Genomic DNA, 25,873 nt, shown 5'->3' with positions numbered 1-25,873 from the left:
CACCCAGGGCTCACAGGACACCTGATACTTAGGACTGTTTCCCAAGAGGCTGAGGACAGCGCGGCCCCAGCTCCCCCAGTTTAGGAGCCTGCACTGGTGAGCGATGGCTGCTCCGCACAGCCCCCGGGTCCTCTACGGAAGTCCCTGGCACCTATCTGGACCCCTAAGGGAGGTCGCTTGTTACCCCTCACTCGAACTCCGTCCCAAATGAGAAGCGGCCCCCATCTTCCCCGAAAGGGTCTCTTGTTCTCCCTGGCCCTCCTGCGAAGGTCATTACTCCCCAACTCGCCTTTTTTGATGTTTTTTGGTTCCTGGTTTTTTGAGGCAGGGTCTCGCTTCGTCTCACAGACTGGGGTGCAGTGGCGCCATCACAGCTCACGGCAGCCTCGACCTCCTGGGATCAAGCGATCCTCTCACCTCAACCTCCCGAGTACCTGGGACCACAGGCGAGCGTCACTACGCCCGGCTTCTTTGCTTTTGTGTTTTGTTCGTTTTGTTGTTTGTTTGATAGAGACGAGGTCTCGCTATGTTGTCCAGGCTGGTCTCTAACTCAAAGGATCCTCTCACCTAGGCCTCCGAAACTGCTGGGATGACAGGTGTAAGCCACCGCGCCCGGCCCCTCGCCAGCCTTTTGAAGGAGCCTTTCGTCCTCAAGGCCAAGGGCAAGGCCACCCCCTCCCCGCGAGTTCCATGCCCCCTAGAGGGTCACAGTTCCAGACGGGGAGGTGGCGCCCTCCCCTAGGCCCCGGGCCCCGACCGCCCGGTGCCGCCTCCTTCCGGGCCCTCCCCGTGATGACGGCGTTGCGGGCAGGCCGGGCGGACTAGGCGGGGCTCCGAGCGGGGACTGGGACCCAGACGGGCTCGGGGACGGGGAGCAAGCGGCGTGGCCATGGCGGGCTGCTGCGCCGCGCTGGCGGCCTTCCTGTTCGAGTACGACACGCCGCGCATCGTGCTCATCCGCAGCCGCAAAGTGGGGCTCATGAATCGCGCCGTGCAGCTGCTCATCCTGGCCTACGTCATCGGGTGAGCGCGGCCGCGCGGGGCCGGGCGGGGGGCGCCGCGGGGGACGCGGCGGGGGCTGCCCTCGGGTCCGCCCCGTGCGGCGGCTCCTCCCGGCTTCGGTCACCTGGGCGAGTCCGGAGGCGGCGAGCCGAGGTGGTGACACCTTCCTTGGGCCCCAGCCGCCGCGCTGAGCCCCGGGGGCGGGTGGCTGCTTGCTGCTGTTTCAAAGGCATAGCCTGGGCCGGGCGCGGAGGCGCACGCCTGTAATCCCAGCACTTTGGAAGCCCGAGGCGGGACCATCGCCTGAGCCCAGGAGTTCGAAACCAGTTTGGGCAGCATCGTGGGACCCCGTCTCTGCAAAAAATTAAAAATCCGCCCGGCCTGGTGGCGCGCGCCTGGGGTCCCAGCTACTCAGGAGACTGAGGTGGGAGGATCGCTTGAGCCCAAGAGGCTGAGGCTGCAGTGAGCTATGATCATACCACTTAACTCGAGCCTGGGAGACAGTCCGAGACCCTTCTCTTTACAAAATAAATAAAGGCAAAGCCTGGCTAGGCCATTGCCCTCTCCTGTCTGACCCCCCATAGTGCCCCTTGGCTGTAGGGGCTTCGCCCTGAACGTCTCAATCTTCGCTCTCCACTTCCCATCCTGCTGCTTTGCCGACGAAACCAAAGCTTGGAATTTCCGCTTGGTTCCTTCTGGGTCGGTGGCTTCTGGTCATTTCTTTTGATCACTAGGCGGTATCACTGTGTGGTAGTAGCGAGGTCAGACTTCAAGAGTAGTTAAAGTTTGCTTCCTTTGGTTTGTGGGATTGTGGGACTTTTATGGTACCTGCCCTAGCCTAGTCAGTCATTCCTCATTCTGCCCTCTTAGGCTAGAGATGCCCTGCCGCCCTCAGGCCTCGCTGAATGTGCCATTGTACTTGAAGGCACCTGTTAGTTTTTTTTTTTTTTTTTTTTTGAGACGGAGTTTCTCTCTTGTCGCCCGGGCTGAAGTGCAATGACACGATCTCGGCTCACTGCAACCTCCGGCTCCTGGGTTCAAGCAATTCTTCTGTCTCAGTCTCCCGAGTGGCAGGGATTACTGGCTCCCGCCACCACGCCCGGCCAATTTTTGTATTGTTTAGTAGAGACGGTGTTTCACCATGTTAGCCAGGCTGGTCCTGAACTGACCTCAGGTGATCCGCCAACCTCAGCCTCCCAAAGTGCTTGGATTAGAGGTGTGAGCCCCCGCGCCCAGCTGGCACCTGTTGCTATTGAATACAACCCGAGAGAGAAGATGAGAATTACCTTGCCACCTGGGGCCACTTTAAAGGCTTACCTGGAGTGTTCTCGTGTCTACAGCTGCTGGGCTGACACGTATTGCCTAGTGCAGTGGTCCCCAAACCGCACATTGGAACCATCTGAGAATCTTTGGCTCCCATCCCCAGACCCTTTTTTTTTTTTTTTTTTTTTTTTTTTTTAAGATGGAGTCTCCCACGCTGGAGTGCAGTGGTGCAATCTAGACTCACTGCAACCTCCACCTCCCTGGTTCAAGCGATTCTCCTGCTTCAGCCTCCCGAGTAGCTAGGATTTACAGGCTCCCACCACCATGCCTGGCTACTTTTTGTATTTTTAGTAGAGACGGGGTTTTGCCATGTTGTCCAGGCTGTTCTCGAACTCCTGACCTCAGGTGATCCACCCGCCTCGGCCTCCCAGAGTGCTGGGATTACAGACATGAGCCACCGCGCCCAGACGCATACCCAGACCTTCTGATTTAATTGCTGTAGAGTATGATCAGCAGCCCAGGTGATTCTGATGTTCAGCAATGTTTCAGAACCAATGAACTGTGTTTCCCAAGTTTACCTGATCATGGAAGACTCGTGAGGAATTGTTTAAAAGCAACAAATCCCCCTCTTTGGGGTGAGGTTTGGAATCTTAACTGCCCAAGGGAATTCCCATGACGGAGCAGGTTTGGCTTCCAATATCTGTCAGCAGCAGCAGTAGGTACAGACAGTATTCAAGAGGATGGCTTTCCAGGTGCAGACTCAACATCAGAACCACCTGGCCCACACCCAGATTTGGACTCATTGGCTCACACCTGTAGTCCCAGTGCTTTGGGAGGTCAAGGTGGGAGGACTGCTTGAGGCCAGGAGCTCAAGACCAGCCTGGACAACATAGTGAGACCCCATCTCTAAAAGAAAAATAAAGGTTAAAGTGGTAAATTTTACTGATGGAGTTGTGTAAAACAAAGAAAAAATTTTTTTTTTGGCCGAGTGCAGTGGCTCATGCCTATAATCCCAGCACTTTAGGAGGCCGAGGCAGGTGAGGTCAGGAGTTCAAGACCAGCCTGACCAACATGGTGAAACTCCATCTCTACTAAAATTACAAAAAAATTAGCCAGGCCTAATCAAAAAACTAGCTGAGGGCTGTAATCCCAGCTACTTGGGAGGCTGAGGCAGGAGAATCACTTGAATCCAGGAGGTGGAGGTTGCAGTGAGCCGAGATTGCGCCACTGCACTCCAGCCTGGGCAACAAGAGCAAAACTCCATCTCAAATATATATATGTATACATATTATATATATATACACACATATGTGTATATATACACATATATACACACACATACAAATATATATATATATATTTGAGACCCACTGCTAGCCAGTGAATTGAACTCACATTCCTGGTTGGACCTGAAGCATTTGGGGGCAGGAGCTCCCCTGCAGCTTTTTGCTTTTGGCATTTGCTGCTAGTGGGAGGATCAGTGCTCATCTACCTTAGGGTACCTGTAAAATTACGACTGTGGAAAATATCCATAGTGGTGTTGCACTGTATGGTAGCCACTAGTAACTTGTACCTGTTGAACACTTTAACCGTCCCTACTCTAAATTGAGATGTGCTGTAACTGTAAAATACACACTGGATTTCAAAGACATAAGTTCAGAAAAAGAGGCTGGGCACAGTGGCTTATGCCTGAGATCACAGTACTTTGGGAGGCTGAGGTGGGAAGATCGCTTGAGCTCAAGAGTTTGAGACAAACCTGGGCAACATAGCGAGAACTTGCCTCTACAAAGGAATACAAAAATTAGCCTGGCATGGTACACATGCCTATAGTCCTACCTATTTGGGAGGTTGAGGCAGAAGGACTGTTTGAGCCTGGGAGGTTGAGGCCGCAGAAAGCTGTGATCATACCACCACACTCCAGCCTGGGCAACAGAGCGAGATGCTGTCTCAAAAAAAAAAACAGGCCGGGCGCGGTGGCTCAAGCCTGTAATCCCAGCACTTTGGGAGGCCGAGACGGGCGGATCATGAGGTCAGGAAATCGAAACCATCCTGGCTAATACGGTGAAACCCTGTCTCTACTTAAAAAAACAAAAAACAAAAAACTAGCCTGGCGATGTGGCGGGCGCCTGTGGTCCCAGCTGCTCGGGAGGCTGAGGCAGGAGAATGGCGTAAACCCAGGAGGCGGAGCTTGCAGTGAGCTGAGATCCGGCCACTGCACTCCAGCCTGGGTGACAGAGCGAGACTCCGTCTCAAAAAAAAAAAAAAAAAAGAGTACCACTGTCACATCAATACATTTTTTATTGATGACATGTTAAAATATTTTGGATATATTGGGTTACACAGAATATATCATTATAATTAATTTTTCCTGTCTCTTTTCTTTTCTTTTTTCTTTTTTTCTTTTTAAACGGGGTCTCGCTTTGTCACCCAGACTGGAGTGCAGTGCACTGCAACCTCCACCTCCCAGGCTCAAGTGATTCTACCATCTCAGCCTCTGGAATTATGGGACTACAGGTGCACACCACCACGACTGGCTAATTATTATTTTGTTTTGTTTTGTAGAGATGAGATTTCTCATCTCTACAATCATGAGGTTTCCCTGTTGCCCAAGCTGGTCTCGAACTCCTGAGCTCTAGCAATCTGTCTGCCTCGGCCTCCCAGAGTGCTGGGATTACAGGCAGGAGCCACCGTGCCTGGCTCTTCCTATTTCTTTTTACTTTTTGACATGGCTATGAGAAACTTTTAAATTACAAGGTCTTGCTCTGTGGTAGCTCACGCCTGTAATCCCAATACTTTGGGAGGCTGAGGCAGGTGGATTCCTTGAACTTAGGAAATTTGAGACCAGCCTGGGCAACATAGTGAAACCTCATCTCTACCAAAAATACAAAAAATTAGCTCGGCATAGTGGCGCACACCTGTAGACTCAGCTACTTGGGAGGCTGAGGTGGGAGGATCACTGTAGCCTGGGAAGCAGAGGTTGCAGTGAACCAAGATTGTGCCACTGCACTTCAGCCTGGGCAACACAGCGAGAGCCTGTCTCAAAAAAAAAAAAATTATGTGGCTCGCATTATGTTTTTATTGGACAGCACAGCTCTGTAGGATTCCTTATGACGTGTTCACTAGCTCAGTCATGAGAATCTTTAAAGCAGTAAATGCTTTGCTTTTGTCCATCTTGCTGTAATCAAAACTGACTCAGGACCTGAATTAAGGCTTTTTTTTTTTTAACCTCATCTCCTGACTTTTTCATCCAACTCATCTTGGTGAAATTGTGGTCTCCTCTTACAGCAACCCTTCCTCAAAAAGAGACCGAACACGCAATTCTTATCTATCTAACTCTGTTAACAATCATGAGATGAGGAAATAATCACATGATAATGAGTGGCATGAAACCCTGTGTCTCTAAATTAAGCAACTCACTGTGCTTAATGAGTACATCAGTCTTCCTGCCCCAAGCTTTTGTGTGTCGGACTGGAATTAAATGGAAGCTTACACTGCAGCTGAGTTCCTAGAAGCCCTAGACTTCTCAGGGGAAAAGCCCATCTGGGGAAAGCCCATCTCTAGGCTGGGCAATGAACTTGGAGACTGCTTGATCAGACACACTCATAAGTAACCAAAACGGTTCATTTCTTTTCTTCTCTTTTCTTTCTTTCTTTTTTTTTTTTTTTTTAAGACAGTCTCACTCTGTTGCCCAGGCTGGAGTGCAGTGGCATGATCTCAGCTCACTGCAATCTCCACCTCCCAGGTTCAAGTGATTCTCCTGCCTCAGCCTCCCAAGTATCTGGGACCACAGGCACCCACCACCACACCCAGCTGATTTTTTGTATTTTTAGTAGAGACAGGATTTTACAATGTTGGCCAGGCTGGTCTTGGACTCTTGACCTCAACAAAACCGGTGAATTTCTGACGTCTCAGCATCTATGACTTAGAAGAAGGAGAAATCTAGCATTTCCTGATTCTATGAATAACAACACTAATAGTCTGTAGTAGATGTTTAACAGCAGTTCGGAGGGGAGGGGTACTGGCCAATTTCCACGGTGTTAATACTTGCTCCATGACCAACCATGACTCACAAACATTGTTGTAAACATTTGACATAGATTAGTTCATTTACCCTCACAACAACCCTGTGAAGTTCTACTGTCATTCCCAGATTATAGAGGGGAAAACTGAGGCACAATGAGGTTAAGCACCTTGGCCAAAGTTATGTCTCGTGAATGATGGAGCTGAGCCATGAACCAAGACCTGCTGCCTCCAGTGTGTCCTAACCCCTATAAGCGAATGCCTGTAGATGTTGTTTTTGTTTTTGTTTTTGTTTTCGTTTTTTTGAGACAGGGTCTTGCCCTGTCGCCCAGGCTGGAGTGCGGTGGCATCACAGCTCACTACAGCCTCCATCTCCTAGGCTCAAGTGATCCTCCCACCTCAGCCTCCCAAGTAGCTGGGATTGCAAGCATGTGCCACCATGCCTGGCTAATTTTTTATTTTTGTAGAGATCCCTATGTTGTCCAGGCTTGTCTCAAGCTCTTAGGCACAATGGATCTTCCCCTCTTGACCTCCCAAAGTGCTGAAATTACAGGCATGAGCCACTGTACCCAGCCCCTTTGGATTTGTAATTGTTCAAACTGGTAGTCATATTCCCACTTCAGAGGAGAGAACCATGTATGTGACCAGAATTCTTGGGGAAAAGTAAGAAACTACAAACTACTCTTAAAAGTTCCTTAAAGGGTAGAATTCTCTTTTTTAGAAAGAGTAGCCTAGGGGTGTCCAATCTTTTGGCTTCCCTGGGCCACATTGGAAGAAGAAGAATTATCTTGGGCCATGCATAAAATACACTAACACTAACAATAGCTGATGAACTAAAAAACAAAAATGTTTTAATCACAAAAAAAACTCATCATGTTTTAAGAAAGTTTACGAATTTGTTTTGGGCTTCATTCAAAGCCGTCCTGGGCTGCATGCGGCCTGTGTGCTGTGGGTTGGAGGAGCTTAGAGTAGAGAATAGTGGGTGAGAGAAAAGGCTTCAGATGCTTCTAGCTTCAATTCAAATCCTGACTCTGCCACTCACTAGCTGTGTGACCTTGGGCAAGTGACTTAACCTTTCTGGGTCTCCATTTCCTCCTCTGTAAAATGGAAATAATAATAATGATACCTGCCTCATAAAGCGGTCAGGATTAAATGAGTTAATACATATAAAGAGCTTAGATGAGTGCCTGGTGCCTATAAACACTCCAGTGGTAACTATTAAAATTTGTATTATCTCTTGGTGATTCCCGTAGGTCACAGGCATTGAAAGTGCTCAAATGGCTGGGCACGGTGGCTCACGCCTGTAATCCCAGCACTTTGGAAGGTTGAGGTGGGTGGATCACCTGAGGTCAGGAGTTTGAGACCAGCCTGGCCAACATGGTGAAACCCCGTCTCTACTAAAAATAGAAATTAGCCGGGCGTGGTGGCGCATGCCTGTAATCCCAGCTACCTGGGAGGCTGAGGCAGGAGAATTGCCTGAACCCTGGAGGCAGAGGTTGCAGTGAGCCAAGATCGTGCCATTGCACTCCAGCTTGTGCAACAAGAGTAAAACTTTGTCTCAAAAAAAGAAAGAAAAAGTTCTCAAATGTAATAAAGACAATATTCATGGAGCGTTTTCTCTGTGCCGTCAGTGTGCTGAGTGCTTTACCTGCACCACCTCATTTGTTTCCCACAAACGCTACTGTGGTTTAGGTGCTACTATCCCCATTTGGCAGAAGTGGAGATGGAGCCCCCTAGAAGGTATGTAGCTTTGTAGAAAGTCACGTAATTAGCCAACACCGTACTTCCAGCCACTGGCCAGCAGAGGGTTCCCCATCAGTTCAAATCCATTGAATCCTAATGGCAATTTAAGAGACCTGTTTTATTTTATAGGTGGGTGTTTGTGTGGGAAAAGGGCTACCAGGAAACTGACTCCGTGGTCAGCTCCGTTACGACCAAGGTCAAGGGCGTGGCTGTGACCAACACTTCTAAACTTGGATTCCGGATCTGGGATGTGGCGGATTATGTGATACCAGCTCAGGTGTGTCTCCCACTGTTTCTTCTAACACTGACACCTTGCTCTTTACTGACTTTGCACACTTGATTAATGATTGACGTGGACTGAGTCCTGACGTCACCAATGCCCAGAATAATTGTTTTAGTCCAAGAAAGTGGTGCAGCCAAATCTCTTTTCAGCTTAGGATCTAACAGAGTGTATCCAACAGAGTGTATTTCAGCATGGAAGGCTGAAAGACAAGAAGCTTTCCAGGTGGACATCTCAGCCTATCTCAGGCCCGGAAAGATGAGAAAACAAATGTCTTAAATCCTGATAAAAATTCAAGTGGAAATATCACCTTTCCACATTTTGGGTTTGCGTTATTGTCCCAAACCCACAAGGTAAATCTTTTCAGACAGTGTAAAAACTTTAGGCCGGGCGCGGTAGCTCACACCTGTAATCCCAGTGCTTTGGGAGGCCAAGGCAGGCAGATCCCTTGAGCCCAGGAGTTCGAGACCAGCCTGGGCAATGTGGTGAAACCCTGTCTCTACAAAAGAAAAGAAAAGAAAAGAAAAAAATTAAAAGACCAGAACCCAAACAAGAAGGAAACAGAGACAGCAGCACAGGACTCCATCGAGAACAAAGGGAAGGGAAGATATTGTTTACTGCTACATAGTAGTCTTCAGGCTGTTAATCTGCAAAGCTCCAAGTTAAACATTGACTCTTTAGTCCTGGTAACAGCCTCTGCACCACACAGTCAAACCCTGACACAGTCAAACCCTGACACAGCCCTCCAGATGGCTTATGTGCTGAGGGATCGAGGGTAACCAGTATAGATTAGCTGCCAACTCTTGGCTCAGAGCTCGTGCCAGGGAAAACAAGAACTTCAGAAACTCTTTCTTCAGGTGTGTGCTTCCCCTGCCTTCTTAAGAGAAGGGTCTGATGGGGGTGCCTAGAGAGGAGACCGAGCTAATGAGCCATAAAGGTCAAGTGGAAGGGCTGGGCACGTTGGCTCATGCCTGTAATCCCAGCACTTTGGGAGGCTGAGGCAGGTGTATCATGAGGTCAAGAGATTGAGACCATCCTGGCCAACATGGTGTAACTCTGTCTCTACTAAAAATACGAAAATTAGCCGGGTGTGGTGGCGGGTGCCTGTAGTCCCAGCTACTAGGGAGGCTGAGGCGGGAGAATCGCTTAAACCTGGGAGGTGAAGGTTGTAGTGAGCTGAGAGCACGCCACTGCACTCCAGCCTGGTGACAGAGCAAGACTCTATCTCAAAAAAAAAAAAAAAAAAAAAAGATCAAGTGGAACAGGGGACTTGTAGTTGGCTGGAGGGGACAGTGCTGTTAGCATGCACCTGTCTCAGCAGAGAGACAGCTGCCGCCTGTGTAGGCGTAGCCTCGTCCCGGCAAGCTCTAGGAATGTCATGCTTGGTGTGTTTACTGGGCGGATGAGGAAGGGCACAAGCCCTGCTTTTGTCCCTTGGTGGAAAGGAGGACCCCACAACTCAGCCTTCCGTGGTGGATCTGGGCAGGGGCCGTGTGGGTTCCCCAGGGCTTTCCTCATGAGCTTTCACGATGTCTGTGCTCTTCGTAGATGGAACACAGTCATCTATTGGCAGCCTCTTGGCTCATCTCCAGACTGAAAATCCCCTTAATTTGAAGTAGATAAGAGATAGGAAACAGGCCACGTGCGGTGGTTCAAGCCTGTAATCTCAACGCTTTTGGAAGCTGAGGCAGAAGGATCGCTTGAGCCCACGAGTTTGAGGCTGAAGTGAACTGTGATCATGCCACTGCACTCCAGCTAGGGCAACAGAGCAAGACCCCAACTCTAAAAGAGAGAGAAAAAAAGGAGAGAGAGGAAACAAAAAGTAGACCATACTGAATTGTTCCAAGTATAACTCAGGAGAGTCTCAGGAGTAGCCTTCTCTAACACCAAACGAGGAGTGTATTTATACATTGAACACCTGGGAACATGACAGCGTGGTGGGAGAGAAGCTGTAGCTCATGCCACATCCTCATGCCTCCTCCTGTGGCCTTCTCCTTGTCTCCCAACATAGTTTGCCCTGGGCCTTTGGAAGATGCCAGCTCTTCCTAGAGCTTCTACCACTTGTCAGATGTGGGGTTGGGGATATCTACAGACTGATTGGTTTCTGAGTTGCCCTGATCCCCAAGATGGCTCCCACTACTGACTGTTCTTCTCAGGAGTGTGAAATGCTGAAAGCTTTGGGCATCTCCTTTTAAAATGCCTGGACCCAGCCAGGTGCAGTGGCTCATGCCTGTAGTCCCAGCACTTTTGGAGGCCAAGGCAGGAGGATCATTGGAGCAGGAGTTCAATACCAGCCCGAGCAATATAGTGAGACCCCATCTTGATTGCATGGGTGGTGGGTGGATGGATGGATGGATGGATGGATGGATGGATGGATGGATGGATAGATCTATAGAGAGACAGATAGAATAGATAAATGATAGGACAGAAGAAAAAAGAAGGAAGGAAGGAATGGAAGGAAAGGAAGGAAAGGAAAGAAGAGAAAGGAAAGAAAGAAAAAGGAAAGAAAAAGAGAAAGAAAAGACAGAAAGAGAAAAGAAAGAAGGAAGGAAAGGATAGATTAGATGACAGATAGATAGATGGTAGGATAGATTAGATAGGTGATAGATGATAAATAGAAAACATGGTAGATATAGAATAGATTAGATAGATAGGATAGATTAGATAGATAGATAGAGAGAGAGAGAGAGAGATAATAGATTAGATAGATGGATACCAGCACCCAATGAGAGGAGGATCCAACTAGAATCTTTTGGGGTCTTTGCCTTTTATTCCTTAGATGAGGAGGTCATTGTCAGCAATTCTTCAGTCTCATCCTAGCAAATTGCTGTCCAGAAACTCTAAATCAATTATTTGGCACCTTTATATGTATGAGGAGGAAACAGAACCTTCTCAAAGAGAAATGTCACTTGCTGACCCTGACTGAGTCTTCTCTAGAATGTTTTATTTATAATTTCAGTTAGGAAAGAAAACCAGCCAGATTTGAGCCCCGTGAGGCCTCATGTTTTTATTCCTCTGAGATAATCTGGTTGTCAGGGAATGTTTTTAGCAGTTGTTGGCTCTTTCCCTCAATAAGTCAAGCTCGATTGAGAAACCATTGCTTCCCCTTGCAGATCCCCCCTTTTTTTTAACTGCAGTCAAATTCACTTACAGAAATTAACCATTTTAAGTCGGGCACAGTGGCTCATGCTCGTAATCCTAGCACTTTGGGAGGGTGAGGCAGGTAGATCACTTGAGGCCAAGAGTTTGAGACCAGCCTGGCCAACATGGTGAAACCCTATCTCTACTAAAAATACGAAAATTAGCCAGGTGTGGTGGTGCGCACCTGTAGTCCCAGCTACTCAGGAGGCTGGAGAATTGCTTGAACCCGGGAGGCAGAGATTGCAGTGAGCCGAGATCGTGCCACTGCCCTGCAGCCTGGGCGACACAGCAAGGCTCCATCTCAAATAAATAAATAAGAAAGAAATTAACCATTTTAAAATAAAAAATTCAGCACATTTAGTGCATTCACAGTGTTGTGCAAGCATCACCTCTATCTAGTTCAAAACATTTCCATCACCCCAAAGAGAAGCCTCGTATATTACACAGCCACTCCCCATTCCCCACTTCCCTCACTCCCTGGCAACCCCTAAGTGCTTTGTCTCTATGGACTTGACTGTTCTGGAAATTTCACATCAATGTGATCGTATCTTATGTGGCTTTTATGTCTGGCTTCTTTCAACATCATGTTTTTGGGGTTCATCAATGTTGTAGCCTGTGTCAGTGCTTTATTCCTTTATTTTATTATTTTATTTTTTGAGACAAAGTCTCACTCCGTCACCCAGGCTGGAGTGCACTGGCGTGGTTTTGGCTCACTGCAAACTCCACCTCCCAGGTTCCAGTGATTCTCCTGGCTCAGCCTCCTGAGTAGCTGGGATTACAGGTGCCCACCACCACACCTGGCTCCGTGTGTGTGTGTGTGTGTGTGTGTGTGTGTTTAGTAGAGACGAAGTTTCACTATGTTGGCCAGGCTGATCTGGAATTCTTGATCTCAGGTGATCCGCCTGCCTCAGCCTCCCAAAGTACTGGGATTATAGGTGTGAGCCACCGTGCCCGGCCCCTTCATTCCTTTTTATTCATGGCTGAATCACATTCTATTGTGTGACTAGACTAGGACAGACATTTGGGCTGTTTCCACCTTTTTGTTTTTTTGAGACAGTCTCGTGTCATCCAGGCTGGAGTGCAGTGTCACGATCTCGGCTCATTGCAACCTCCGACTCCTGGGTTCAAGCAATTCTCCTGCCTCAGCCTCCCAAGTAGCTGGGACTACAGGCACCTGCCACCACGCCCGGCTAATTTTTGTATTTTTAGTAAAGATGAGGTTTCACTATGTTGACCAGGCTGGTCGTGAACTCCTGATCTCATGATCCGCCTGCTTCAGCCTCCCAAAGTGCTGGGATTATAGGCTTGAGCCACCGCGCCCAACCTGTTTCCACCTTTTGGCTCTTATGAAAAGTGTTACACTGACTATGCATATACAAGGACTTGTTTGAGTCGCTGTTTTCCATTCGGTTATAAACTTGGATGGGAGAGAACCGGAGACCATGCAGTCAGTTTTTGAGTTGTCCTCTTCAGTCAACGTCTGTCCTCTTCAGTCAACGTCTGACTCGGCTCTCTGTGAGTCCTCTGAGCGTGACTTGCCCGTGCTCCCCTCTGCAGGAGGAAAACTCTCTCTTCGTCATGACCAACATGATCCTCACCATGAACCAGACCCAGGACCTGTGTCCCGAGGTAGGAGGCCCCCCGGGAAGAGCCCCAGGCCCCACATGCCTCTCCACGCCTGTCCGCCTGTGTGTGGGCCACATGGCGCTTGTTTTCACTCCTTCTTTTTCCAGATTCCAGATGAGACCACTGTGTGTAAATCAGATGCCAACTGTACTGCTGGCTCTGCCGGCACCCACAGTAATGGTACGAGCTTGCAGCCTCCTGGGGAGGGAGGTCCCTGAGCAGATGCCCCCACCGTGGAGCCTTTCTGATAGAGAAATCCCCCCAGTTCCTTCACATGACCATGGGTGAGCCGGGTGTCGAGGTTGGGGTCCTGGAACCCTCTCTACATTCACTGCTGTCAGTGGAGCCCCAGAGGCCATCCTAGCTCTTGCCCTATTCTGTTTTTTCTCTTCTTCTTCTTCTTTTTTTGAGCCAGAGTCTTGCTCTGTCGCCCAAGCTGGAGTGCAGTGGCATGATCTAGGCTCACTGCAACCTCCACCTCCCGCGTTCAAGCAATTCTCCTGCCTCAGCCTCCCGAATAGCTGGGATTACAGGCACACGCCACCACGCCCAGCTAATTTTTGTCTTTTTTGTAGAGATAGGGTTTTACCATGTTAGCCAGGCTGGTCTCGAACTCCTGACCTCAGGTGATCCACCCACCTCAGCCCCCCAAAGTGCTAGGATTACAGGCATGAGTTACTGCGCCCAGCCTCTTGTCCCATTCTTTAGCTTGGCATCACCCTGGCTGAGATGTGGCTGGCACACAGGTGACTGTCTTCCTCCAATTCTAACTCCTGGACACTGACACTGTCTAAATCCCAGATTTGCACAGCTCAAGATTGGCCGCATGGGAGGCTGGATGGGGCTCTCCCTCTCTACTCCAAAAAAGTAGAAAATGAGAGACCCCTGTGGACGTGGGATCCCCCTTTGTGTTTGTAGGAGTCTCAACAGGCAGATGCGTACCTTTCAATCAGTCCATCAAGACGTGTGAGGTGGCAGCCTGGTGCCCAGTGGAGGATGACACACACGTGCCACAGTGAGTCCAGCACTAGGGAAGGAAGTGCCTTTTTATTTATTTATTTATTTATTTTTGAGACACAATGTCACTCTGTACCCCAGGCTAGAGTGTAGTGGTGTGATCTTGGCTCACCACAACCTCCGCCTCCTGGGTTCGAATAATTTTCTGTGCCTCAGCCTCCCAAGTAGATGAGATTATAGGCGCCCATCACCACGCCCAGCTAATTTTTGTATTTTTAGTAGAGACGGGGTCTTGCTATGTCGGCCAGGCTGGTCTCGAACTCCTGACCTCAAGTGATCCACCTGCCTTGGCCTCCCAAAGTGCTAGGATTACAGGCGGGAGCCACCATACCCAGCTGGAAGCACCTTCAACTCTGGGTGTCAGCCCTGAGCAGAGGTGGTCAAGGAGTCACACCTGTGTGTTGTGGCTTTTTGTGTGTTTCTGGTGTCTGTGTGGAGTCAGACTGCCCTAAGATGGCTGCTCTCAACCACAAGGCAGCGACCATCAGTGGCAAGGTGGGCCACAAGTGTCTGTCACTCACGAGAAGGGTGCAGCTGACTTCCTTGTATGTTAGGACTGTCAGTTGCAAATAACTGACAGGAAACAGTTCTCAGTGCCTTAAGCACATGTGCACAAACACACACACACATACACATGCGTGCATACCGGGCGGCAGTGTATTGTTCGGCTAACCAAAAAGATCCAGCGTGGCCATGAGAATCTCGTGCCAGGCTGAGGCGGAAGAATCTCTTGAACCGGGGAGGCAGTGGTTGCTGAGCTGAGATGGTGCCACTGCACTCCCTCCTGGGCGACAGAGGCCACTGCACTCCCGCCTGGGCGACAGAGGCCACTGCACTCCTGCCTGGGCGACAGAGTGAGGGATAAAGGACAACACCCTAGTCTCCCCTCCTGGCTCTGCGTCCCTCCGTGCCAGCTTCACTTGCAGGACCCACAGCATAGCCCAGGAGGCAGCACTGCACTTACAGCCCTCCAAGGCTGAGTGCCCCTTCCCAACTGTTCCTGGAGATTCTAGACCTGTCCATCATCACATCAACGGCCGTATCTCTCAACCCATCTCTGTGGCTGGGGCATGGGTTTCGCTTAGCAGCTTGGGCCTGGGTCACATGCCCACCTCTGCAGCTGGGGTTAGAGTCAGACCCACCCAAGTGACACAGGCAAGCATCGGGGAGATATGGCTTCCAAAGGACATTTGGGGTTCTGTTACCAGAAAAGCTGGGCGCAGATGCTGGTAAGAAAACAACAGATATTTGCTACAATGTATTTTAAACTAAACTAGACAGGTTTGTCCTGGCGCAGTGGCTCATGCTATAATCCTAGCACTTTGGGAGGCTGAGGCAGGCGGATCATCTGAGACCAGGAGTTTGAGACCAGCCCAACATGGAGAAACCCCGTCTCTACTAAAAAATACAAAAATTAGCCAGGCATAGTGGCGGTCGCCTGTAATCCCAGCTACTTGGGAGACTGAGGTAGAAGAATCGCTTGAACCCGGGAAGTGGAGGTCCCGGTGATCTCAGTGAGCTGAGATCTCGCTTCTGCACTCTAGCCTGGGTGACAGAGAGAGGCTCTGTCTCAAAAAATAAAAATTAAATAAATAAATAAATAAAAATTTAAATATCAACTAAACTAGCCAGGTTCCAGGGTTGTTCTAGAATAACATTCTTCCTGGTGGTAATTGGCTGGACTTCGTGGGGTGGAGTCCGGGCAGCGCTCTGAGAAGTGTGTGCAGCCCAGGGCCTTTCTCACCAAGAGCTCAGACCGAGGCCTCCATGAGCCCCGGGGAGCAGGAAGCCACTAAACCTCATCCTGGGTGTGTTGAGACGGAAGGAAAGGCTGAGAACTGCAGATTTAGAGATTGCTAAGGCAAGGGAAGGAGACAGAAAAAGAAAAGGAATCCTGACATCTTAGAGCCGGGGAGGATCTTGCAGAGCTGTGCTCTCCAACACAGGAGACTCTGGCCACACGTGGCTATTGAAAATAGAAATATGACTGGGTCCAAAAGAAGATGGGCTGCCCATAGGAAGTGCACTCATCATCGAATCGGATTTTATTTTTTCTTTTTTTTGAGTCAAAGTCTCGCTCTGTCGTCCAGGCTGGAGTACAGTGGCGTGATCTCGGCTCACCGCAACCTCTGCCTCCCGGGTTTAAGTGATTCTCCTGCCTCTGCCTCCTGAGTAGCTGGGATTATAGGCACCCACCACCACACCTTGCTAATTTTTGTGTTTTTAGTAGAGAGTGGGTTTCACCATGTTGGCCAGGCTGGTCTCAAACTCCTGACCTCAGTTGATCCACCTGCCTCAGCCTCCCGAAGTGCTGGGATTACAGGTGTGAGCCACCGCGCCCAGCCTGATTCTGAACATTTATTTATTTATTTATTTTATTTTGTTTTTTGAGATGGAGTCTCACTCTGTCGCCCAGGCTGGAGTGCAGTGGTGCCATCTCTGCTCACTGCAAGCTCTGCCTTCTGGGTTCACACCATTCTCCTGCCTCAGCCTCCCAAGTAGCTGGGACTACAGGCGCCCGCCACCATGCCCAGCTAACTTTTTTGTATTTTTAGTAGAGACCAGGTTTCACCATGTTAGCCAGGATGGTCTTGATCTGACCTCATGATCCGCCTGCCTTGGCCTCCCAAAGTGCTGGGATTACAGGCGTGAGTCACCGTGCCCGGCCCTGAATATTTATTATGAAAAAAAGAATGTATAATATCTCATTGATTTTTTATGTTGGTTATATGTTGAAGTTATATTTTGGGTAATTGTATAAAATTGTACTTGTTTCTTTTACTTTGTAATGTGGCTCTTAGGAAACTTTAAATTGGAGTGTGGCTTGTAGTTGTGTCTCATAAGATACTTTTGTTTTGAGATAGGATCTTGCTCTGTCACCCAGTGCAGTGATAACCACCATGGCTCACTGCAGCCTCGAACTCCTGGACTCAAGTGATCTTCCCGCCTCATCCTCCTGGTGTAGCTGGAACCACAGGGGCGCACCACCATGCCCAGCTAACTTATTTTTTGTAGAGACAGGATTTCGCCATGTTGCCCAGGCTGGTCCTGAACTCCTGGGCTCAAGCAACCCACCTGCCTTAGTCTCCCGAAGTGCTGGGATTACAGGGTGAGCCACCACACCTGACCTCATAATATACTTTCATTGGACCTCACTGTTATAGATCTAATCCAGTGTAGAATGATTTTTAAGTGCACACTAATAAAAGAAATAACATTGGCCAGGCACAGTGGCTCACACCTATAATCCCAGCACTTTGGGAGGCAGAGACGGGTGGATCACTTGAGACCAGGAGTTCAAAACCAGCCTGTCCAACATGGTGAAACCCCCTTCTACTAAAAATAGAAAAATTAGCCAGGCATCGTGGTGTGCGCCTGTAATCCCAGCCACTCAGGAAGCTGAGGCACAAGAATTGCTTGAACCTGGAAGACGGAGGTTGCAGTGAGCCGAGATCATACCACCGCACTCCAGCCTGGGCGACAGAATAAGACTCTGTCTCAAAAACAAAACAAAAACTAAAACGTTTTGGAACTAGATAGAGGTGATGATTGCACAACATTATGAATGTACTTAATGCCACAGAATTGTCCAGTTTAAAATGGTTAATTTTATGTTATGTGAATTTCATCTCAATTTCTCTAAAAAGGTGAGTTGATCTTAAAGTATTACATATGAGGTACACAGTTGTGGGGGTGTGTTATGGTACAGGAAATGACAAAACTTGAACACCCCTGTTGTAAGCCATCCCTCTTGAGGGAGTGGGGACTTTGAAAACCTGAGAGAAGGCCAGGTATGGTGGCCCGTGCCTGTAATCCCAGCACTTTGGGAGGCCGAGGTGGGTGGATCACCTGAGATTGGGAGTTTGACACCAGCCTGGCCAACATGGTGAAACCCCATCTCTACTAAAAATATGAAAAAATTAGCCAGGCGTGGTGGTGCACGCCTGTAACCCTAGCTACTCGGGAGGCTGAGGCAGGAGAATCACTTGAACCCAGAGGTTGCAGTGAGCCAAGATTGCAGCATTACACTCCAGCCTGAGCAACAGGAGCGAGACTCCATCTCAAAAAAAAAAAAAAAAAAAACCTGAGAGAAGCCCCTTGGTCCCAGCCTTTCTCTGACAGCAGCAGTGACAGGCTCAGCTCTCCTCAGAGTACAGCCCTGTCACTGGCCTTGCTCCTGTCTCAGGGCTGGGGAGACTGTTGATGTTGTCATTCCAAAGATCCCACCTGGATTAGGGAACATTCCCCACAGAAGGGTCAGCCGTACAGTGCCAGATTCTCCAGGAGAAATTCACCAAAGAAGTGGAGTCCCCTTGGGGACAGATTCAACTTGTGCTGTCAGCCAGGAGCTGACGTGGCACTTCTGAGAAGAGGCGGGTGCACCTGCTGGCAGGTGCTTTGTGCACTTTTCAGACAGGTCAAGATCCAGCCTGTAGGCAAATTTACTTTTGCTTTGGCGTGTAAAACCGGATCTGCCCAGCCTTCATTCTTTCCCTGGAGAACGCCTAAGGCCCCGAAGCCCCTAAGGCCTGGAAGCCCGGCCTACTGCTTTCCAGTGAGGCCATGAATCCCCTCCCTGGTTAGCAATTCGGTTTTCACTGCCTTGGGGGAGAGGGCCTGCCTTTCCTTGAGAGGAAGAACCTGGAAGGCTCGGCTCAGTCTCTTATGTTGGAAGAGAAGAGTGTGTGTGCAGAAGAGAGTAGAAAATGTTAGAGGTGTTTCATCTTCTTGACAAAATGACATTGTAAGATGTGTGTATATGTTTTTAAAAATAGTACATAGGGGCTGAACATGGTGGCTCACTCCTGTAGTCCAGTACAGGGAGGCGGAGGTGGGAGTATCGCTTGAGGTCAGGAGTTCCAGACCAGCCTGGGCAATGTAGGAAGACTTCATCTCTACAAAAAAAAAAAAAAAAAAAAAAAACAGAAAGAAAGAAATTTTAATTAGCCAGGCATGGTGATGCATGCCTATAGTTCCAGCTACTTGAGAGGCTGAAGTGGGAGACCTCCCTGGAGCCTAGGAGGTTGAGGCTACAAGAAGCTGTGTTCATGCAACTGTACTCCAGCCTGGGCAACAGAGCAAGGCCCCGTCTCAAAAATATTTATAGGCTGGGCGCGGTGGCTCACATCTATAATCCCAACACTTTGGGAGGCTGAAGCAGGCGGATCACTTGAGGCCAGGAGTTGGAGACCAGCCTGACCAACATGGTGGAACCCTGTCTCTACTAAAAATACAAAAAAAGTTAACCAGGCATGGTGGTGCACACCTGTAATCCCAGCTACTCAGGAGGCTGAGGCAGGAGAATTGCCTGAACTCAGGAGGCTGAGGTTGCAGTGAGCTGAGATCGCACCATTGCACTCAAGTCTGGGTGATAGAATGACTCCATCTCAAAAAAAAATAATAAATATATATATATAACATACGTATGTGAGTATTTGTATATATTTGTATTTCATTAACAGTAATGTTATCATTGTTTTTCAGACCTGCTTTTTTAAAGGCTGCAGAAAACTTCACTCTTTTGGTTAAGAACAACATCTGGTATCCCAAATTTAATTTCAGCAAGTAAGTGGTGGCCGCGCGTGTTGCGTGAGTTCACCAGGGTCTTGGAGAAACTTCTGGCTCTTCTCTCTTCTCTGAGGTTTTCATTGCTCTGATTTTCTGCTTCCTCTCGACTTTAGGAGGAATATCCTTCCCAACATCACCACTACTTACCTCAAGTCATGCATTTATGACGCTAAAACAGATCCCTTCTGCCCCATATTCCGTCTTGGCAAAATAGTGGAGAATGCAGGACACAGCTTCCAGGACATGGCCGTGGAGGTGGGTGCGGGTCCTGGCTCTCCTGACCCAGCCCTGGAGGCATCTCGTGCCAGGCGCTGAGGAAAGCCTCGCCATGTCTCTGCTGCTCACCCCCAGGGAGGCATCATGGGCATCCAGGTCAACTGGGACTGCAACCTGGACAGAGCCGCCTCCCTCTGCTTGCCCAGGTACTCCTTCCGCCGCCTCGATACACGGGATGTCGAGCACAACGTGTCTCCTGGCTACAATTTCAGGTGGGCGTGAGCTTGGACCCCTCGCTCATGTTGTGTGGGGGGTGCTGGTGGCTGGGTACACACCAGTGGGGGCACCCACGCCCGCTGAAGACTCAGGCAGCACCCCAAGGACAGGCTGCTGGTCCCCCATCCAAGGCAGCAGGAAGGCCATGCCGGGAAAATGCGCTTAGTGGTGTCCTGCTCCAGGGCCATCCCAGCCCCCGAGAACCCTCCTTGCCCTTTCCTGCCACAAGAAACATGTTGAGATAGTTCTTAGAGCAGCCAGGAGAGGCTGGGGGCTTGAGCTTTCCAGCGCCAGCCTCAGCCATGACCTCCATTCACTGTCTCGAGGAGCAGATGATCCATGATCCTCCAGTCCAAAGGCCTCTGGGGCCTGGCCCAGGAATTGGTTTCTCAAAGGTTGAACCTGTGCCAGAATCTCCAGAGTGCAGGGGACACAGGTTTGAGGCCCCTGAAAGGCCTTGCTTGGTTCCCTGCTGCAAATGCTGGCATCTTGGTGTCCTCGGGTAGTTGTAAGCAAGTCCTACAAACAGTGGCTTGCAACCACAGGACTTGGTTTTCTCACAGTTCTGGAGGCCACAACCTAAAATCCAGGCATCAGCAGGGCCGTGCTCGCTCTGAAGGCTCTAGAGAGAGTCCTTGCTTGTCTCTCCCGGCTTCTGGTAGCCCATGGCATTCCTTGGCTTGTGGACGCATCACTCCAGTACTCTGCCTCTGCCGTCATGAGGCCTTCTGCCCTGTGTGTGTCTCTGTGTCTTTTCTTCTTGTAAGGACAGCAGTCACTGAATTTAGGGCCCACCCTACTCCAGTAGGACCTCATCTTAACAAATTACGTCTGCCAAGATCTTATTTCCAAATAAGGTCACACTCCCAGGCTTCAGGTAGATGTGAATTTTGGGGGACACACTGTTCAACCCACTACAGCTGATGATCTCATGACAGGGTCTTATTGCCACTTCCTTGAGGCAGCAGAATCTGTAGCCAGGTACATTTCCATGTACCCTTTGTTGCATTTTTCACACTCCTTGAAAAAGAGGCCCTCCAGGCTGGGCACAGTGACTCATGCCTGTAATCCTAGCACTTTGGGAGGCCAAGGCGGGCAGATCACCTGAGGTCGGGAGTTCAAGACCAGCCTGGCCAGCATGGCGAAAACCCATCTCTACTAAAAAAAAAATACAAAAATTAGCTGGGCATGATGGCGCATGCCTGTAATCCCAGCTACTTGGGAGGCTGAGGCAGGAGAATCGCTTGAGCCAGGGAGGCGGAGGTTGCAGTGAGCCGAGATCGCACCACTGCACTCCAGCCCCAGCGACAAAGCAAGTCTCCGTCTCAGGGGCAAAAAAAAAAAAGAGGCCCTGCAAGGACCTTCCTGGGCGCATTCAGCGGCGCTTTGGGCTGCACTTGCCTCCCTCTAGTGGTGACATGTGGAATCCGATCCATACGGGATCCTAAGACCTGTAATTGTGGGATCTGCTGTCTTTTTGAAACTTCTGGCTCACTGAGTAAAGCAGGTATTTGAATTTTTCTTTTCTAACAGTTAGACTTGTGTTATTCCATCTCTGCTGTCACATACTTCTTGTGGAAACCTCAAGCTTAGGTCAGAGCCCTAAAACAGAAAGACCTCAGGACGCCTATCCCCTGACCTCGGCCAGCACCAGGCCCTGCCTGTGTCTCCCAGGCCTGGCCCATGGCATGGAAGTTGTGGGCCAGATAAAGCATGGACCTAGGGTGTGGGCCGAGGCTCCTGTGGGTCCCTGGAGAACACGGGGTAGCAGATGGTATGTCTTGATGGCTCTTCACCAACCACCCATCCCCTGCTCACGCGTGTGGGCCTCTCACTCTCGCCCGTGCGCTTTCTTTTCTTTTAAGGGAGTGACTTGCTCTGTCCCCCAGGTTGGAGTGCAGTGGTGTGATTTCAGCTCACTGCAACCTTTACCTCCCGGGTTCAAGTGATTCTCCTGCCTCAGCCTTCTGAGTAACTGGGATTACAGGCACCCGCCACCTCACCCAGCTAATTTTTTGTATTTCTCTAATGAGACGGGGTTTCTCCATGTTGACCAGGTTGGTCTCGAGCTCCTCACCTCAAGTGATCTACCCGCCTCAGCCTCCCAAAGTGCCAGAATTACAGATGTGAGCCACCACGCCTGGCCATATATTTTGAAATGGTCTTATTGAGATGCAATTCACATGCCATACCGTTCACCCATTTGAAGTGCAGAATGCATCGTTTTCACTATATTCACAGATAAGTGCAACCTTCACCACAGTCCATTTTAGAACATTTCCATCATCTCAAAAAGAAACCCTGCACCGTTCTGTCATTCCCCTGCCCCTGGCAACAGTGGTCTACTTTCTGTCTCTGCAGATGCGCCTCTTCTGGGCATTTCGTATAAATCGAATCAATATGTGGCCTTTTGTGTCTGCCTCCTTCCCCTTAGCCTGATGTTTTCAAGCTTCATCCATGTTGTAGCCTGTGTCAGTACCTCATCTTCTTATGGCCAAATATTCTGTTGTGTTGACAGACAACGTTTTGTTCATCTCTTTATCTGTGTGACAAATCAGTGGTTCTTGTTGTTGTTGTTGTTGTTGTTCTCGAAGACTGTGTGCACAGAATCAATGTTTCTTTGAAAAAATAAAAAAGAAAGCCCTGGGTCAAGAGATTGAGATCATCCAGGCCAATGTGGTGAAACCCCATCTCTACTAAACAATCCAAAAATTAGCTGGGCATGATGGCGCGCACCTGTAGTCCCAGCTACTTGGGAGGCTGAGGCAGGATAATTGCTTGAACCCAGGAGGTGGAGGTTGCAGTGAGCTAAGATTGGTGCCCCTACACTCCAGCCTGGCAACAGAGGGAGACTCCATCTCAAAAAAAAAAAAAAAAAAAAAAGGCCCTGCACTGATGCTGTGTTTGGGGCTGGCTTAGTCCCCTCCTGCAGTGCTGGCTGGTCACATTCTTACTGTTAGATGTTGGAGGCCAGGGTCCCTTGAGGGAGGCAGGTGGGATGTAACAAGTGGGATGTTGAGAGCAAACTGTTCAGGTTCAGGAGGGGATGGTGGTGCTGGAGAAGGAGGTCTCCCTGTGTCCCTCCACCTCATGGGCCCCACGTCTTCCTGCTTGCACAGCCTGCCTCAGCCAGGAGAGGCCCCGAGCCGCTCCAGCATCTGTTCAGCCAGCAGAGTGGACCATTCGCCCATGCCAGCTCCACTCTAACATCCTCTCCCAGGGCCCAAGGTCCTGCCCCAGCCATCTCCCCCGATCCATCCTCCTTCTCCTCAGGTTTGCCAAGTACTACAGAGACCTGGCTGGCAAGGAGCAGCGCACGCTCACCAAGGCCTACGGCATCCGCTTCGACATCATCGTGTTTGGGAAGGTAGCTCGCCGCCACTGGCTCCCCTCCGTCACTCCCTGCAGGGACAAGGGGCCTCTCCCTGCCCCTGCAGAAACACTTTTTTCCTTTTTCTCTGTCTTGACAGGCAGGGAAATTTGACATCATCCCCACCATGATCAACATCGGCTCTGGCCTGGCACTGCTGGGCATGGTGAGTGGGTTAGGCCCTGCCTTCACCCTCACGGTGAGGTGAGACCCTGGGCTGGGCTCCTGGTCCTGGCCCTGGGCCCGAGACCTCAGATGTGTTTCTAGACTTGACCCTCTGGCCTTCTTTCCCTTAGCCCCCAGCCCTCCTTCCACCTTCCCTTCACCAAGACCACACCCCTTGGGTCCCAGCCTTCTCCCAAGAGATGGAGGTGCCTTTCCATTCCGGTCAAGATTCCAGGCTTCTCAGGAAGGGGCACGCAAAGAATAAGAGGGGCTGCAATCCTGGCTCACTCTTACCCTGTGCTAAATTCAGGCGACCGTGCTGTGTGACATCATAGTCCTCTACTGCATGAAGAAAAGACTCTACTATCGGGAGAAGAAATATAAATATGTGGAAGATTATGAGCAGGTAGGCCCCTCCTGGCCGCCAGCAGGTGCAGGCCTCTCATCTCCCGGGTGCGGGAGCCCTGGGCGTGGGCCCGTCTGGGGAGGCTGTTCTGCAGAGGCTGGCGCCAGTGTGGCGCAGTGTCCCCGTTAACCCGGGCCGTCCCGCCACTCTCAGCAGCTGCTCCATCCCTAGGCGCCGTACTCGATTGATTCTTTATTTTTTTATTTTTTTTATTTTTTTATTTTTTTTTTAGAGACGGAGTCTTGCTCTGTCGCCCGGGCTGGAGTGCAGTGGCCGGATCTCAGCTCACTGCAAGCTCCGCCTCCTGGGTTTACGCCATTCTCCTGCCTCAGCCTCCCGAGTAGCTGGGACTACAGGCGCCCACCACCTCGCCCGGCTAGTTTTTTGTATTTTTAGTAGAGACGGGGTTTCACCGGGTTAGCCAGGATGGTCTTGATCTCCTGACCTCGTGATCCGCCCGTCTCGGCCTCCCAAAGTGCTGGGATTACAGGCTTGAGCCACCGCGCCCGGCCTCGATTGACTCTTTAAACCCACCCTCGTTTCAGTGAGCGATATCTCAAGTTGGTTATGGTAATGCATGCTCTGAGAATGCCTGTGTGCACACACTACTTCAGTTCACCTTGTGGAACAGGAAAGGTTGGGTTCCAGGCCTGGGACCAGCTTCAGAACCCCTGACAGTGAAGTCCCTGGAGCGCACCTCCCTCCCGCCTGCCACAAGGGGTCCCAGGGGCACCTTGATCTGCTTGTGTCCTTCTTTGCAGGGTCTTGCTAGTGAGCTGGACCCGTGAGGCCTACCCCACACCTGGGCTCTCCAGGGCCCCATCGAAGAACAGAGAGGAGGAGGAGGGAGAAATGGCCACCACATCACCCCAGAGAAGGTTCTGGAATCTGATTGAGTCTCCACTCTGCAAGTACTCAGGGTTCCCCAGCAGCTCCTGTGTGTTGTGTGCAGGATCTGTTTGACCACTCGGCCCAGGAGGTCACCAATCTGTTCTTGGCTGGGTCAACTCTATTATTCCCACAACCTGGGGTTGTGGGGGGGAGCACTGGCCCAAGGAAGTGGCACTGCTGTGACTTTCAGGGCTGGAGCTGGCTTTGCTCAGAAGCCTCCTGTCTCCAGCTCTCTTCTGGACAGGCCCAGTCCTCTGAGGCACGGCGGCTCTGTTGGAGCACTTTATGTGGCAGGGGAGGCCGCCTGGTTGCAGTCATTGGACTTGTAGCAGGCCTGGGCTGCAGGCTTCCCCCAACCATTCCCTGCAGCCATGAGGCAGAGCTGGCATTTCTCCTCAGAGAAGTGCTGTGCTGAAGTGATCGAGGACCAGACATTAAAGCCTGATTTTCTTAATCCCTGTCTGTTGCCTCGTAGCATGTGCTAGAACTTCCCTTCCTACCCTTTACGACAACCAGTAAATCCACTTGTCCGGCTCACTGTGCTCAGAAAAGGTCCATGGGATAGTCTATTTCTGGCGCTTATGCACATTTTCCCCTACTTCTTTATTTATTTTTGAGGCAGAGTCTCACTCTGCCACCCAGGCTGGAGTGCAGTGGCACAATCTCTGCACACTGCAACCTCCACCTCCCAGGTTCAAGCAATTCTCCTGCCTCAGCCTCCCGAGTAGCTGTGATTACAGGCACACGCCACCATGACCAGCTAATTTTTGTATTTTTAGTAGAGGTAGGGTTTCATCATGTTGGCCACGAGGCTGGTCTCAAACTCCTGACCTCAAACGATCCGCCTCCCTTAGCCTCTCAAAGTGCTTGGATTACAGGTGTGCGCCAC

At 50.2% G+C, this 25,873-nt stretch overlaps 1 protein-coding gene across 2 annotated transcripts; it reads left to right on the top strand.

Moving 5' to 3' along the window:
* The first annotated feature begins 482 nt into the window (after window positions 1-482).
* Window positions 483-25,438, top strand: P2RX4 (purinergic receptor P2X 4). 2 transcript variants are annotated; one of them, XR_004059558.1, is made up of 12 exons: window positions 483-1,023; window positions 8,158-8,305; window positions 13,007-13,078; window positions 13,183-13,255; window positions 13,994-14,090; window positions 19,577-19,657; window positions 19,774-19,915; window positions 20,012-20,148; window positions 23,426-23,519; window positions 23,623-23,688; window positions 23,819-24,093; window positions 24,855-25,438. XR_004059558.1 is itself a non-coding variant. In XM_010368322.2 (12 exons), exons 1-12 carry the CDS (start codon window positions 890-892, stop codon window positions 24,879-24,881), a joined length of 1,167 nt encoding a protein of 388 aa, XP_010366624.1. In that variant the 5' UTR covers window positions 483-889; the 3' UTR covers window positions 24,882-25,438. The 2 variants fall into 2 exon arrangements, 1 of the variants encoding a protein (XP_010366624.1); XM_010368322.2 differs by having other exon boundaries at window positions 23,998-24,093.
* The last annotated feature ends 435 nt before the right edge of the window (window positions 25,439-25,873 follow it).

This window comes from Rhinopithecus roxellana, chromosome 10 (genome assembly GCF_007565055.1).
Source record: "Rhinopithecus roxellana isolate Shanxi Qingling chromosome 10, ASM756505v1, whole genome shotgun sequence".
In the NCBI taxonomy this organism is placed as follows: domain Eukaryota; kingdom Metazoa; phylum Chordata; class Mammalia; order Primates; family Cercopithecidae; genus Rhinopithecus; species Rhinopithecus roxellana.
Note: the sequence above shows the minus strand (reverse complement) of the source record. Positions and strands in the feature narration are given on the sequence as shown.